Source organism: Pelobates fuscus, chromosome 13, assembly GCF_036172605.1.
Source record: "Pelobates fuscus isolate aPelFus1 chromosome 13, aPelFus1.pri, whole genome shotgun sequence".
Taxonomy (NCBI): Eukaryota; Metazoa; Chordata; class Amphibia; order Anura; family Pelobatidae; genus Pelobates; species Pelobates fuscus.
In genome coordinates, this window is record NC_086329.1 from 22,719,641 (window position 1) to 22,736,000 (window position 16,360).

The following is a 16,360-nucleotide window of genomic DNA, read 5'->3' on the forward strand; positions in this document are numbered from 1 at the left end:
GTGGTATCTAAAGCTCCTCGCAAAAGAGGAACAATTTCGAAGTGGTGAAATGTTAACAGAATCAATGTTATATTTTTATTTTACAATGTGGAATAGGTTATTTTGCTAACATTACAATGGTAGAATGGATTGCTAACTTATCAGCTTGTACATAATTTGAGTACCTATCAAAGGTTAAAAACAACAGGTTTACGCTCTAAGCTAGCAATCAATACGCTTGAACTTGGAATGCAACAATGCTGCTAGAATCAAAAATGGTAGGGCTTACAATGTAACATTGCTACATACAAGGACTGGCCTATCTCAGAGTGAAACTGTGCTGGAAGGAACGTGTGGTGAAGATCTGAATGTAAACATGATGAAAGCCAAGAGACGTCAAACTTGTGATGAAACCACAGTGAGCTCAGAGTGAGACCATGCTGCAAGCACACAGTGATCAAGCATTTAATGCAACCATACTGCAAACAGGGCAGTCAATCTGTATTACATCTGATGGACACCATCAGCATAAACAAATCTAATAATGGACTAGAGATGTGCTCTTAACGTCATCTTTATAAACGAGTGTTTGATATCTAAAATGTAAACTCATTTGAGCAGGTACCTCAACCCCCTCTCGTTCCTGTGCACCCAACTCGTCTGGTTACAAATACGTGTCTGTTAGTCCACCCACTGTTCAGTGCTGCGGAATTTGTTGGCGCTATATAAATAATTATAATCCAGTACGGAGCACCGAGGTTTACTCTCCCTAGGAAATTCAAAGCTGAGCTGCGCACAGGACTGGTTCAAGTTGAACATCAAGCATTGTTACTTAAGACATCTCTCAAATGGGCCTTTGGAAATATTAGATCCAAGAAGTTATTTTTTGGCGATTTCGTATTTTAGTTTCCTTGCTCCATTAGGAGTAATTTATGGGCAATATGAAAGATGGAATCATCATCTACTATTTAGTCCCCGTTGTCATAAATGCATTAAAGGGACACTCCAGTGCCAGGAAAACAATCCATTTTTTTCTGGCACTGCAGGTCCCCTCTCCCTCCCACCCCCCCCATCCCAAGTTGCTGAAGGGGTTAAAACCTCTTCAGTGACTTACCTTTATCCAGCGCTGATGTCCCTGGTTCAGGGACCGCCCACGCTCCGGATGACGTTGGCGGGGGAGACCTATTGTGCATGCGTGGCTGAGGAGAAATGCTTTCAATGCTTTCCTATGGGGATTTCAGCGACGCTGGATGTCCTCACATAGCGTGAGGACGTCCAGCGACGCTATAGCACAGAAAATCTGTGCTATAAACCCGGAAGTGTCCTCTAGTGGCTGTCTAGTAGAGGAGGAGTTAACCCTGCAATGTAATTATTGCAGTTTATGAAAACTGCAATATTTACAGTTGCAGGGTTAAGGGTAGTGGGAGTAGGCACCCAGACCACTCCAATGGGCAGAAGTGGTCTGGGTGCCTGGAGTGTCCCTTTAACAACCACCCAACACAGGAACAATTACTGTTTTTTTTTTGTTTCCTTTAAAATTAAAAAGTATATGAATTATATTAGAACATCTGCATCATTTTGTAATGATTGCATAAATATTATTCAGGGCATTTCCTAACATACACTTGCTCCATAGGGGAGGGGGTTTATCTTTCAGACCCCATGGGTACAGAAGCACTATTTATCTGACAAACGACCAAGTTAGTTATGAAGAGAGCGTGTTAATTCATGGATCCTAGTGTCATGTGCAAACACCAGTTATATCAAACACACTCAGAGATCCTTTCAGACTTCACATTGATTTGACAAAAACTTGGACACCCACAACAGCTACAGGCCTGCCCCTTACCTGTTTTCACATTAGCATGGCCAATTTTGGCAGCACTGATACTCTAAGATCTCTTTGGTGAGTTGGGGCTGTGAGAGCTCATTTGTCAAACTAAACAAAACTAGATTATGGTGTTTAGAATGTCTCTTTAAAGACTCATCCTCATCTCCCTAATTTAAAGACTTTCCCCCAGACCCTCCAATTCCTGACCTGGCCACCTAGTTCTTACCTTGTAGTAATAATGTGCAGAATAATTCACCCATTTCTTGACATCGGTTTTGTCTTCCAGTGATATGGATCGCACAGCAACCTTGGATGCGGAGGCAGCTGGCATGTCAAATTCAACCTCCACATAGCGAGCAAATCTCTGGGGGACCTCTCGGTCTGAGCCAAGTTCAAGATGACAGTAGAAACAGTGGGGGTGATCCCATCCTACAAGATAAGACAGCACTGATCAGTATGGGGAGAGTCTGCTGTGTGTACTTCAAAACAAAACATGACCGTTAAACCCTTTAAGATTTAAAGGCATACCCAAACGGTTAATACGTGTTCAGCATTATAGCCATGCTGCACATATCGGTCCAAAAGTTAGTACTTTTAAAAAAAATATAACAACACATTTGAAATTAGACTTTTATTTCAAATAATTTATTGCTTTTTCATTTAACTTTAATATATAAGATAATATAAGTCCAAATGTGTATATATAAAAATATAATTTTTTTTTTTTTAACGTAATCTTGATGCCACATTTAGAATTTTGTGAATCCAACCTTAGAATTAACGATTCTAATAAGCTTTTCATGTAGTTGTCTATGCAGATTTTTTTTAACACTACTCCCCCAGCTTTGTATGTGTGCAGAGAAAGCAGCCCTCGCTGGAAATCCTGCCCAGGGCCCTAACGCCTTTTAATTTGTTTCAAAGTACAGAGAGCATCTTCTGGTTTGAGATTCAGTGATTAAGATGCTCAATATAGATTTATGATGTAACAGTGGTGCAGTCAGAGCATGTATTAAATCACTATCTGCGTGGTTCTGCCAATTCTTGCCAAGCTTCATCCATGGCATAAGAAAATGCAGTATCAGCAGCCACAATGTCCTGACATGTCCTGGAATGCCATGCAGCCACCATACGAAGGTACAGACTAGTAAAACAAGATTATAATACCTTCATTTAGTGGGGGGCTAATGGACAGATTTGTAAATCAGACTATATGACTCCATACAACCAGAATAGTTAAGGAACGTCCTCAATTCCTTCCAGCTTGAATATCCTATGACTAGATGAGAGGTTTATGGCCAACTTTTTTTTAGTTATGGTTAAACATAAGGGTAAAACGTGCTTGCTTTATATATAAGTAGGAGATGTATGGGTTTAAAATGTGAAATAAATCCACCACCCCAAAAAAAAAAAATTATATATATATATATATTAAACAAAACCAACACCTTCATTTTGCACTTTGCAACATGTGTTCAAATATATCATATGCGAATACCGGTACATATTTATATTAGATAACAGCATTTTGGGGGTGAGCAGACCCCCGTACCAAAAATTAATTTGCCAAACGCTCATCTTCTACCAGGGTTCCACACTACAAAGAGTGACAGGCGGGATGGTGGAGCTTATGGTTAAAGGCAGCTGGATAGAAGGAAATTGCATTGTCCTGCTCTCCATAGATCCTTTTCCAACCCGTCCAAGCGCAATGCTGCACATAGAAGACCTAGGCACCATAAGCACTTCAAATTACTGAAGTGGTCATGGTGTTTGAAGCAACTCTTTAACACTTGTGCAAATTGCTGCAGTTATAATGAACATAATGAAGGGAGATACTTACCTAATCGACACTGCCGATTCAAGCTATTGCGTGTGTAGAATGCACTGTTTGTTCATGCGGCCTGCTTCCACATACCACTTTAGACGCTGGACGCTTGAATGCTGAATCCTTAAGTGCCAAACGTTCACGGAACGTAATTTCCTGTTCAGAACTGCTTGCTTCACCCAGGTGACCTCATTTACTCAATTTCTGGAATCGCAGAGTCGATGTAGACCAATCAGAGCCTAGGTAACCCTATTCAATCCTGTTTTGTCCCTAGTTCAGTGCCCTTATGTAGTTTCTGTCTTAGTACCCGATTAGTGCGTTATTTGAGTCTCTTGTGCATTTCTTGATTTTGACCTTGGCTAGTTTATAGGAATTTTGATTATCTCTGTTAAATCTGACCCGGCTTGTTATATCGATTTCCGTCTATCTGTATTCCTGACCTTGTTTATTGACTTTATCTTTCACTGTTTATTAAGCCCAGCCACTCTTAGGCTCAGTAATACGTCTATCTCAGTTTCTCCTGCTAGGATTCCCATTTCTTGCTTATTTGGGGACACTGCTCGTGACAAGGACAGGGGACATTATACACTATAATCTAAACCAGCAGCTTAGGTAGTTAGTGTGCTTGGAATGTCTCTTTATATTGAAGGTTACAACTTACACCGATACACTATCATTATATATATATATATGCACACACATTATAAACTATCACAATGCTCACAACTCAATCCCAGAATTCTTTGTAAGGATTGTTGAATACATGCTGGTGTATATATATATATATATATCCAGATAACAAAGGCCTAAAACAAGATTTAGGTAGGTTTACACAAATTAGAACAGGTGCTCGCACCCTACCAGCTTAATGGTGCTCCTATTTAGGTTACCGCACTCAAATAGCATTAGTATAAGAATGAAAATCCGTCTTTATTTATCAAAAAGGCTCATGTTGCCAAAAAATTGGTTCGGTCCGAAGTTATACATGCAAAGTACAAAATTTTATAGACAAAGTGCTAAATATATTTTAAAACCAGATATTTGCCGGTAGTTTGACTGACACAAACTACAGATCAGTAGACAGAGAGAGAGACATACCTAATACAGTATAATGAGATCATCTGTGAATATAGAGAGTTCTCATCTCACACGATCCATGTGCTGCGTCATGTGAAAATGGAGAAATATAGCACCAAGTTTTAAATACTGTATATATTTACTGATGCTTTGAAAAACGTTCTATTCTATGGATCAGCCATACTCTGATGTTCTGCACAAAATCACAATGGCTTCTGTAAAATTAACAATTCTTGGGCAAAGATTTCAACTTGCAGCAATTACCATAGCAGTCAACCTTGTGTTTCTACAAACGGCTTCACTTTTAGGACTTTGCCCCTAGATCTGTGCTTTATACATAACCCCACTATTTTTGAATCTTCAGAAAGACTTGTGTGGATGCACACGAATTATGGAAGAAAGGAACAATGTTTGTCAATAGTTATCATTAACAGTGTGGAAATGTCTTACACACGTTTTAGCAACCTTTTCGTTAGTACACTGGCTACATCCATTCTTTTAACACTTTAAAACACAATCTATAAACCAGGCATACTGTGTACTCATCATTTAAGAGTAAGCAATCTTGGGTCAACATTACCTACTTTTTTTATACATATATTATAGAAATTATCATGGTCTCACCTGAGTTCTTGTCAGGCAGTCTGTTAATCCTCCAAACGATGGCATTGTAAGCATGTTCATATTTTGCAGTCCCTAAAGTAACCCTCATAGCGGGTTCTGATCCAGAAAGACTGGGAGAACCAAAGCTTGCTTCCCTGTTGACCTTGGCTTTTAGAGACCTCTCTCCCAAGACGCTGTCCCTACGGAAATAATTCACCCATTCTGCAGGAACCGGGTGTCGAATGGTGACATTTTCACAAGGGACCTGTGATAGATTATCTCTGTTGGAAGAGAACCCTGTTGACATAACCAGCCAACTCTGCAGCTCAACCTCAGCCCCTTGGACACAAACCACTGTCCTGAGTGTGAAAGGCAAAGTTTTTTCCGAGAACACAGTCCTAAACCTCATAAGCTCAAACTTGCAGGCATCCAGTGGAGTGAATACCACCATCCTAGAACTGTGGAACAATTCTTCGTCTACTGATCCATGGAACTGGCATTCATGAAGTCTCACCCACTTGGTAGTTGTGGTTGGCATAATGTCCTGTCTTGAGACAACTTCGTTCCCTTTGACAAGAATATCATTAAAGCCCAACCTACAGTCAGTCATCCCTGAGATGAAGCTAAGAACATGGATATAAGTGACGACTGAGTGCTGAAGAAGCCGATTATCACCCTTGCCAAGTATTCCACGAAATTCATCCTTCACATCTAATGTGATCTCTTCTTCAATGTAATTTTGGTACACTGTGCTCAGATCCACTATGGCTGGCAGATGAAAAAGGACATCTTGGATGGCAGAGATAATGCTAATGAAGTCTGAATAGTCTGTTGTCCCCAACTTGACTACCTGCTCTCTCTCGCCTGTGTGAGTAACCAAAGGCATTGGTTGGTATTTCCGTTTCTCTTTGTATAAAACTCTGTCTATACGAATGGTATGAATCCTCCCATTTTCATCATAGTTCTGGAGTTTGGGATCCGATATATCATGGTTTACCTCAAGTTTAAATTCTCGGAAAGGCTTTTCCAGTCCCCTTTCATAAAATAGTTGCATGAAACCAGTTTCTGTTAGTTTGACATAGATTGGACCCCAGTGTCTAGAAGACATTATGTTCTTCTTCTCTGGAATCCGCAACATCATAGGCCAACCATCTTTTGGCTGAGGTTTAATAAATTCCAAACAGGGGCCTAGAGGCTCCTCAAATTTCAGTGGGTCATCAGGCAGTGAAGTGGTACCTGGAGAATCTGGATCCTCAAGTTTAATCTGCTTGAGGTGCTCTACAGCCCTAGCTTGCAGGGCTTTTTTTCTGTAGTCCTCAAATTGATCAGTGTCAAGTTCTTCTGTGAGTATTGAGATGGAATCTCTTCGGCTTATATCTGGCCCACTGGACACAGAAGAGGTTTGTGAGCCTCTCTCTCTTTCCTCAAAGAAGGAGCTAAATGGATTGATTGGAGAAGGTTGGACATCTTTTAAAGCTTCATCCAGAAATGGGTTGGGAGCTTTAGTGGGGGTGCAATTTAAGGAAAGTTGCCTGTGCAAGGAAGACAAATGTAGTCTCTGACCTCTAGAAAGATCAACCAGGGAACTTTTAGGCCTCTCTCTCTTTTTCAGGGATCCAGGAGAATTAAAATTAGTGTCTGGTGTCAAAGGGGACTTTGGTGTCTCAGGTGGCTTCTGAGGAGAACCTTTTGGAGAAGGTGGAACGGTTTCCTCTTCAAAAGTGACCCAACTGGGAAACCTAGATCTCGTAGCTGAATCTGTGTGGCCATTGACTGTGCAAGTGTCAGCTGGCCAGTTGACAGGCTCCATGTCTAACTCTTCATCTTCCTGGAAACATGAGGAATTATCTGTGAGATGGAAACAGAATGATCTGTGTTAAATGTCATATTGTGCAATATACAAAACAAAAAATCCTCAGCACATTCACCCTTCACCATTTTTGAAAAGGAAATGCAAACTTTAACACTTTTGTTTATCAAATGTTTGAATCAAAACAAATAAGTGTACTGAGGTTAATTCACTAAACTGTAAACTAAACAGAATTAACAACAAGACTGAAAAATAGCCAGGCTGTCCAACTCTGGCATTCTTTGCTAAATTCTATGACTTTTTTTCCCCACATCAGTTATTTACCAAGTCTTTTGATAAAACAGCAATCCTACACATCTCCAGGAAACAATGCCCGATTTTCCAGATTGAAAAATTCACATACAGTGCTGATTAACAAAGTATCTAGCACTTCTGAAGAATCTCATTTTGATGGATGGAATCCCACGACTGGTACTGGAGTGGTTTAGTGTGTGTATTGTGTAAACGCTCCAAATGATTTTCCTGTGCTAATCGTTTCTCAGTCCAGGCATGTTCCCAGAATCTTCATGCATGTACACTAGTAGGCTTGACCTCTCCCAGCGAATGCAGGAAGAATTTTGTGGCACAAGTTAGGATTGCACGCTGAGATAATAGCACGCAGAGGAAAGAATCGGTGATGGTGACAGATTCAAGGTCAAGGGAGGTATATCTGTGGACCTGAAACTTCCTTTCAGATACAGCTCTTTCCTTTCAGATACACTCCAATAGGTGAGTAATAACAAGTTGAATTGCAATCCAAATTAAAAAAAAAATAAAAAAAAAGGATTTCTATCCACTACATGGAAATCTTGTTCTAAGGGACTCTTGCACATCAAAGCAGATGCTGAGGTTTAGTAAATGGTATTCATACAGACCCACAGCTACGTTGCTTTTAAATAAGTCACAATGGGTCTACTTTAAGGGAACAGACAGTGTCTGGGATTGTCTACATTGTGTTTGCGCAATACATGGAAATAGTCCCAAGGGCAAAAAAATATAAAAAAAGACACCTTTTGGAACTGTTAGAAAAGAAGAGAATACATTGAGAATCACTCATGCGAGTTTCTGTGAATCACTCATGTGAATTTTACTTAGGATCAGAGCCTTTGTATGCTGGCAAAATGCTTCAACTCCCCCCTTCAGGATGCACGTCAGTAGTGTACCTCAAGGTCATTGAATGTCATTGAAAGTTGATTTTCTATTGAAATCAAGCTGGCTGCATAAGGGTTAAAATGCTACAGTAACACACAGTTATATTTATCTTGCTGGGTAAGATCACTACGGACATACCTGATGTCAATACTCACATTAATGGGGTCTTGATCACCCTGTAGCTTTTAACTGCCCCGATCAACCATCATTTGGATGCCAAACAAAATGTGGACAAAAAAAGTCCCCATTAAAATAACCAGAAGGGGGGAGGGGGGGGGGGGGTAAAAGGCCAACTACAAATCTGAACATTACACACAAATAAATTGAATTACTTCATATGGGAAAGCTGAACTTCAGAAACGTCAGACACTTATCCCCTATGTATAGATTCATGGAATAATACTCTGGGTGGAGAACCTGGAAAATGTGCAGTATTTGTGAGGGTTTCAGATTTTTTTGGCTTGCGTCTCCTTTCCTCCCATGATGCTGTGTGTTTGTTTACTGAAAAAAAATAAATTAGGGGAAAGCAGTCCAGCCAAGTGGTGACATACGTGGCGACAGCTGCTCCTGTCTATAAATCTTTCCTCTTCCTGAATCCCTCAGTGGCTTTATAAATAGATGCACAGGTTAACAAAACCCTTAAAGGGACACTATAGTCACCAGATAAACTATAGCTTAATGTATTTGTTCTGGTTAATACAGTCAGTCCCTGCAGGCTTTTTGCAGTAAACACTTTTTTTTCCCCCAGAGAAAATACAGTGTTTACATTGCAGCTTAGGGATACCTCCACTGGCCACTCCACAGATGCTACTAGAGGAGCTTCCTGGGGCAGTGCTGCTCAGTGTGACTGACATTCAGTGTCTCCACCCTCTGCATGGAGAAACTGAGCTTTCCTGATTGGAGATGCTGATTTTCCAGGGCTGTATTTGGCTTGTGGTGGCTCCACCCTTAGCCCGCCTCCTTAGCTGAGATCATCACTTCTGATAATGTCAGACAAGGAGGCGCATTGGGGCGGAGCAAGCATCAGCAGACTGGAATAAATGTACGATTTTACTATATTTAGGGGGGGGGCAAGGAGAGCTAGACAGTGGTTTTAACACTATAGGGTCAGGAATACTCTATAGTGTTCTTTTAAACAAAAACAAGGCATGGTTGCAGCATCACAAGAAAGTAACAACGACATATGGCATAACATAATGTATTCTACACACTCCTCCAATGTCACTAACAGATAGGACACCTGCATTCCTGCAACCAAAATTAGATTGATATATACAAATATCCAAAAAATATTTACTACATCCTATATATGATTAAAACTGGCCTACATATAATGAGAAGAGTCACAATCATGCCTGGGAAACTTTATTGGGTCTCAAGACTCTGTTGTTCTCAGGATATATATAGTAGAGGGTTCACAGTAATTATCAAGAATTTACATACTGTACAAAAAAAAATAATCCAAAAGTCAGCATAAATCCCCAGAACTATGTTCAAATACTGAAATAAGGTTATTCTATAAATTTAAACCCAATAAATCCAAAGGGGACTGAAATGAGATTCCAGAGGGACTAGGATTTAAAGGGAGAACTGACTGAAGCATTCCTCGACAGATTATGTGTAAAATAAGCCACAAAAGGCATGGGGAGATTTCTGATGTCTTGAGCTTGTGCCATCCGTCAAAATAACAAAATGCATCCTTTCTTTACATTAATGGCTACCTTGGAACTACTAACCTAGTGCAGTGAGAGATCCTGCCATCCACAGAATTTTGCACAGATATTTGGCATTTTATATGAGGTTAAGAGACAAGTGAGCTTTAGCAAGGTCGTGGATAGCGTGTGAAAAAGGGAACATGAGAACTCTCAGCCACTAAAGATTTCACAATGTTCTTTTATTATCAAGCCATAATGAACACGTGCCAAATATTATTCTCCGCTCATATAAACCCATATCATCATTACGAGGGGCAGCATTTTATTTATAAGGTTATCACCATATCCCATGTAGGGCATCATGGGATTAATGGAAATAAAAATCAAAGGTGGCCAAAAATATGTATACCCCGCTTGCTTTGCAGCCCTAGATGGACACCCCAACCACCATAATCACTACAATTTATAACAGCAGTTATTGAGTAAAGACTTCATGTGAGGGCTGGCAAGCGGGTTTTTTTGTCTGCAGCCTCAAACCATTCTTCCAAAAAGTAAAATAGTGAGCGGTGTGTTGGGATCTTTTTATACATAGTTCAGCAGGAGTAAAGCAGCAGGTAGGAATTGTGCAAGAGGTCTTTGCAAATCTTGCACTATGTAGGTTTTAGTACGGACTGATGGCTTGTGCTCTCCACGCTAGGACTGGCCGGACTGCAGTATCGGATGCTGGCCAGGCACCCAGACTACAAAGAATATGTATGATGGCCTTTAGTTGTTTGCCAGTGACTGCAGGTGAGATAACACAGTGATCATGATATTCAATATACACCATAGAGCAATGGAGTTCCGGTCTTCTAAGCATGCACAGACCTACTTACTGTGCAGGTTATATGGATGGAGGTTGCAAGGATATATAATGGCACTCCATGAAACTTGAGTGGCCTCCATCTGCCAAATCCATAATATATATATAGTGCTTTACAATATTATGAGAGGGGGGATTTAACTATAAATAGGACAATTACAAGAAAACTTACAGGAAAGAAAGGTTAAAGAGGACCCTGCTCAAACGAGCTTACAGTCTATAATAACATCATATGAGACTTCTGTAAAGGAGATTTCATCTAGACCAGCAACAGAATATAGTATTTATTATTACTAACTACTAATTTGTCAGCATTATTTACAGATCTTATTAAAGCCTAGCCAATGGTGTTATAAGAATAAAACTGTTCATTATAAAAGCTTGATAAAGAAGATTTAAAAATCGGGTTGCGTATTTGGAGTTTACGTTTGTTCTTTCTGCATCGACATTCGAAATAGCGTCAATGTACTGGGCTGTGGATTACGCTGGCACATTATAAACAATAAGAACAGTTTTGCCTTCTTTCGGATCAGCAGCAGTACCGCAAAGTGGAAAAGGCTGAAATTGATCATTCGAGTCATTTATCCAGCTATTTTAAATGGTACTTGTACCCGCTCTTTATGATAGAATTCCTTTTGGAGGAAATGACTCGAACTGGCTGTTAGGATGCACATTCCCCCAGCACACAGCAAGCTATTCTGAATACGTATAAGTCTCAGTAGCTGGGAACGCACCATTTCCTTGACACACAGGAAGAGCAGTGTATGCTCGAGTTATCTTCTGCTGCAAGGAGTATTTTGTCAGTCTACAGATAATGAGCTCGGTCTGTCAGTGCTTGGCATGTATCTGTTTAGGGGGATTTAGCCTCTAAGTGTCAAGCTGTCTGTAACACTTCACACTAATTGCTTTCTGTTCTGTATGCAAGACCGGAAGTGTATGCTATTCAAACTAAAGGAAATGCCTGGAAATCCAACAAGATATACGTTGCATTTGTTTATATCTCTATGTTTAACCCTTAATGACACAATTTCTGGAATAAAAGGGAATCATGGCGGAATATTTCCGTCATGTGTCCTTAAAGGGTTAACCCTTTGTGCTTATTTGCATATCAATACCCAGAATACCCTTTTTTGGTCCAGCAGTAAATGGATTTGTGGATCATGTTTTAATGATGACAAGAAATTGATTGGGGTGTTAAGGTTTACATTTATTATGGGGTGGGAGGGGGGGGGGGGGGGGAGCTGCCTGTTCAGTGTAGAATGTTAAGACTTTGCTGTGCTCTCCCTGATATATCTGAATAGTGTGGGTACTTCTATCCTTAGCAACAACTGAGCTGCTATGCAACGTTTAACAATGGGAGGAAGTCAACACTGCCAAATAAGGACTGCTATCTCTAATTTCTCTCCAACTTACGGTAACTTCTGTGCCACTATTAAAAGAGCCCTGATCCAGGGGTGACTATCGCCACCTCTATTTATTATTATTATTTTTATAAATTCTTTATTTTTGCATGACGTGATAAACAATGACAGTAATGGTAACAGGACATTACATTCAACCTAGTACCCATGGTTCTTGAGTGTAAGTCATTTGACAGAATAGAGGGAAAGAAAACGTCAAACATCATCAGTAGGGTATATCTCAAGAGCCATTACAGTTGAAGATTGCAAGTTAGCAGTCATGGTCTTATCGCCACCTCTTTAACGCAGTCAGATATCGGCCATGAATCACATAAAGCATCCTGGAGTTTAAGTACGATTCACTTTTAAAAATGTTGCTGGTAGAAAAATAAAAAATATTTCAGATAATGAAGCCTTTCTGCCTCCAGCAATTCTCCAGTCAAAGTTTGTTGCAAAAGTCAAGTGACAAATTACCAGCTATTTGGCGTTTGTCTCTTTTGGTCTGATTTGATCTGAAAATAAATTAGTATCTTATAAAGTATTAATACTAATATGCCTGTCTATCACTTATCTGTCATGGAAAAGTCATTGATCTCGCTTGTTGATCATCATCTCCTTCTTCAGTCTGCCTGCCTGACCATCGGCTTTCAATCAGGACCATATAGGGAACAATTAAAAAGTAACACAGAAAGTAGCTCTTTCTCCCACTCTCAGAGAATTTATGCCATGGTGCACCTATACTCTGGAATTACGTACCTCACTCTTCCATATTCTCACATTCCACAGCGTTATTATTTTCAGAAAAGTGTAAAATTGTTAAGGACTGTCCGTTAAGCAATATGTTTGCCGCCCTGTTATACTGTACAACATTGCAGTATCAGCTAGTGCTCTCTAAAAAAAAAAATAAAACATACAAAAAAAACAACGGCCACAAGAACGGTATCCCTTCTGCTGCATGAAAGCAGAGAATGATGTTACAAGGCCAAGGTCGGACAAGCTGACCATCATCTTTCATCGTCTCTGTCAAATTATCTGACCATCAGACTCCAGTTTCTCAAAGCTAGATTTATTCAGTCGCTGTTTTCTAGGCAGGCAAAGGGAAGTGCTTAAGGCTAATGAGGATGATGATTTATGGGAAGCTGTTGTTTTAGATTGCCCCCAGACTAAGAGCTGCTAAACTCATTAGCTCCTTTGGCTTCCAATATAATTTCAATGCAGATGACACGGAAATCTACCTGTCCTCTCCCCGTCCCTCTTGACTAGTGTCTCTGACTGCCTCTCTGCTATTTCTAACTGGATGGCTGCCCACTTCCTTATACTAAACTTGACCAAAACTAAAATTCTGGTCTTTCCTCCCTCAAGTATTGTTACTCCTGTGTCTGTCTCCCTCCAAGTCAATGGTGCTAGCATCAGCTCCACCACGCAGGCTCGCTGCCTAGGTGTTCTCTTTGACTCCGACCTCTCCTTCAAGCCTCATGTTCAGTCTATCACCAACTCTTGTCGTTTCCATTTCAAAAACATTGCGCGCATCCGACCCTACTTAACGCCAAATGCGACTAAGGTGCTTGTCGATTCCACTGTCCTTTCTCGCCTTGACTACTGTTATCCGCTTCTCAGTGGTCTTACGTGCTCCCAACTTGCGCCGTTACAGTCCATAATGAATGCGGCGGCGAGGCTCATCTTCCTGTCCGCCCGCACCTCCCACGCCTCACCCTTCTGTCAGTCCCTACATTGGCTTCCTGTAAGATTTAGGACTCAATTTAAAATTCTGGTTCTTGCTTTCAAATCTCTACATAATGCTGCTCCTAAGCCCTTACGATCTGCTGAAGACTTACGTCTATCTTCTGTCCGTACTCCCACCTCTGATGCTCGCCTTCAAGACTTCTCGAGGGCTGCACCGTTCCTGTGGAACTCGCTTCCCTCCTCCGTCAGATGCTCACCCAGTCTCCACTCCTTCAAAAAATCATTAAAAACACACTTCTTTAGAAAAGCGTATCAATTAAACTGTTAATAGCTCCCGACTGATTAGGTGGAAATATGCTCCTGGCTGATGTCACATTTCTAAACCTTGTTCCATCACTGTTAAATACCAGACTGTTCATTCACATTGTTGGCTCACAAATACACCTGTTACTAATCCATTGAAGCTTTTCCTTTGCACGTGAAATGCTCGCAGTCATACACAACCAGAATTATATATTCTTGTACTCTAATTTCCTAAGGAAGCCACTGGTCAACTGGCTAACCAGCTGCTGTAGACTACAAAACATTGTGCTCATACATTCAGTGAATGAAAAAGGAAAAAAATAGAAATAAAACAACTTTTTTAACCCTCACCATTTACCATGTTCATAAAGTTCTGTTAGCTCATGTTCCCGGTGTCTAGCCTCCTTGGCTGACATCATCAGATTTGATTATTTCAGTCAATCTAATGCTTTCCCATAGGAGAGCATTGGGAGGCTATTGCACATGCGCTGCATAATGCCGGACTGCACCAATCAGCATCTCCTCCTAGAGGTGAATTCATTCAATGTATCTCTAGGGGGAGCGATCAACGCCTCTATGCAGAGTGTGGAGACACTGTCCAGCACCTCTAACAGTCGTCTGAGGAGTAGCTACTAGAGGTGTTCCTAGGCTTTAATGTAAACAATGCCTTTCCTCTGAAAAGGCAGTGTTTGCAATAAAAAGCCGTCAGGGACAGACTATACTCACCAGAACAAATAATATTAAGCTGTAGTTGTTCTGGTGACTAAGCTAAAGTTATTGTTGTTTTTTTGTGTGTGGCTATAGTGTCTCTTTAAATACACCACTCATAATACCCAAAAAATAGAACTCACACCCTATAACCAGTATCCCCATGTCTTAAAGGAGTACCAGACAACCCCCATTTCTTTATCAACACTATTACAGAACTCTTATTTATTTACAGAGCATCATACAGCACTACCTATTTCTTTATACTGGGCCCCAATACAGCACACTCATATCTTTATAGACTACTCTATTAGCTGTATCCCAGATCTTTATACCGTACCCCATTACTACATAAGTTCTTTCCCATCTTTGTTCAGATTATACAAATACAGTACACCCACATTGTTATACATCACTCCTTATCGTTATATAGTATTCTCCATATCATTACATTGTTCTCCAATATAATATAAAGAACTCTATATTTTTTTTTACACAGTACTTTAATCGAAAATTGCACATCTACATCTTTATACAGAACCTTAATATCTGTTCAGGAGGAGTGCAGAGTATGTAGACCTCCTCAGTAACTGTTTCAGTACCGGAGATCGATGCAATCTTCAAATGCTGATTTAAAGATGTTCCACAGGAGAAAGGCAGCGTCCAAGTGTAAACTAGGGGAGGGGGGTGTTGTTGCCCTTTTTAAATAATCAGCCCATGAGAGAAAAAGAAAAGGGCATAAATGATAGGCCTTATGCTGACACAAGGTTACAGTTTGTGCCCAAAGAAAATTAGAATGTTTACCAACCCACACAGAGAAGGGTCTGAGGGCACACACACTGACAGCCTTGTTCTACTCTCAGTGAAACGCGGTATTAGCAGTCAAATTAACAATATAAATGTGCTCTGTTTGTGATGGGGAAACAACCGGCAAGCCTAACACAAACATGCTGCTCTGGCACCGAGCTGTCAGTACACAGTGTCACACAAAGAGCTTACAATCTAATAGTCAGATTGCCAATCTTTTGCCACTTATATCCTCATAAAACTGTAATGCGCTGCATAATATGTTGGCGCGATATAAAAGATAACTATCATATAATATAGCAAGGAAACTATTGCACTACATGTCTCCTCTGCTCCTGAACTCCCTATGATGACCAGGTGCTAGTGAGATTTTAAAAAATATATATATATCGTTTTTTAAACGTACAGGGCTTTATTACTAATCAGTCCGATTTTGGGTTGGGTGATAATTGACCTGCTAAATAAAAGACCACATAGCCAAATTTTTCCCCAATTTTGTATGACAAAAACCAGAGGGTTCTTCAACACGCAATGCTCATCCTCTTTATTGACCACTAGTGAGGTCAAGAATGAGGAAATCTTACTTCCTAATTATCTAAGTTCCTGTAGAACATGCAATACGAGGGTTA

At 40.3% G+C, this 16,360-nt stretch overlaps 1 protein-coding gene across 3 annotated transcripts in view; it reads right to left on the reverse strand.

Annotated features, from left to right (window-relative positions):
* Positions 1 to 16,360, reverse strand: part of STON2 (stonin 2) — an 85,818-nt gene that overhangs the window by 3,547 nt on the left and 65,911 nt on the right. For all 3 annotated transcript variants that reach the window (XM_063440473.1, XM_063440474.1, XM_063440475.1), the window contains 2 exons: positions 5,334 to 7,160; positions 2,037 to 2,239 (listed from right to left, as the gene is read on the reverse strand). In XM_063440473.1, the coding sequence (XP_063296543.1) occupies positions 2,037 to 2,239; positions 5,334 to 7,160 (2,030 nt within the window). The remainder of the gene's footprint in view (positions 1 to 2,036; positions 2,240 to 5,333; positions 7,161 to 16,360) is intronic.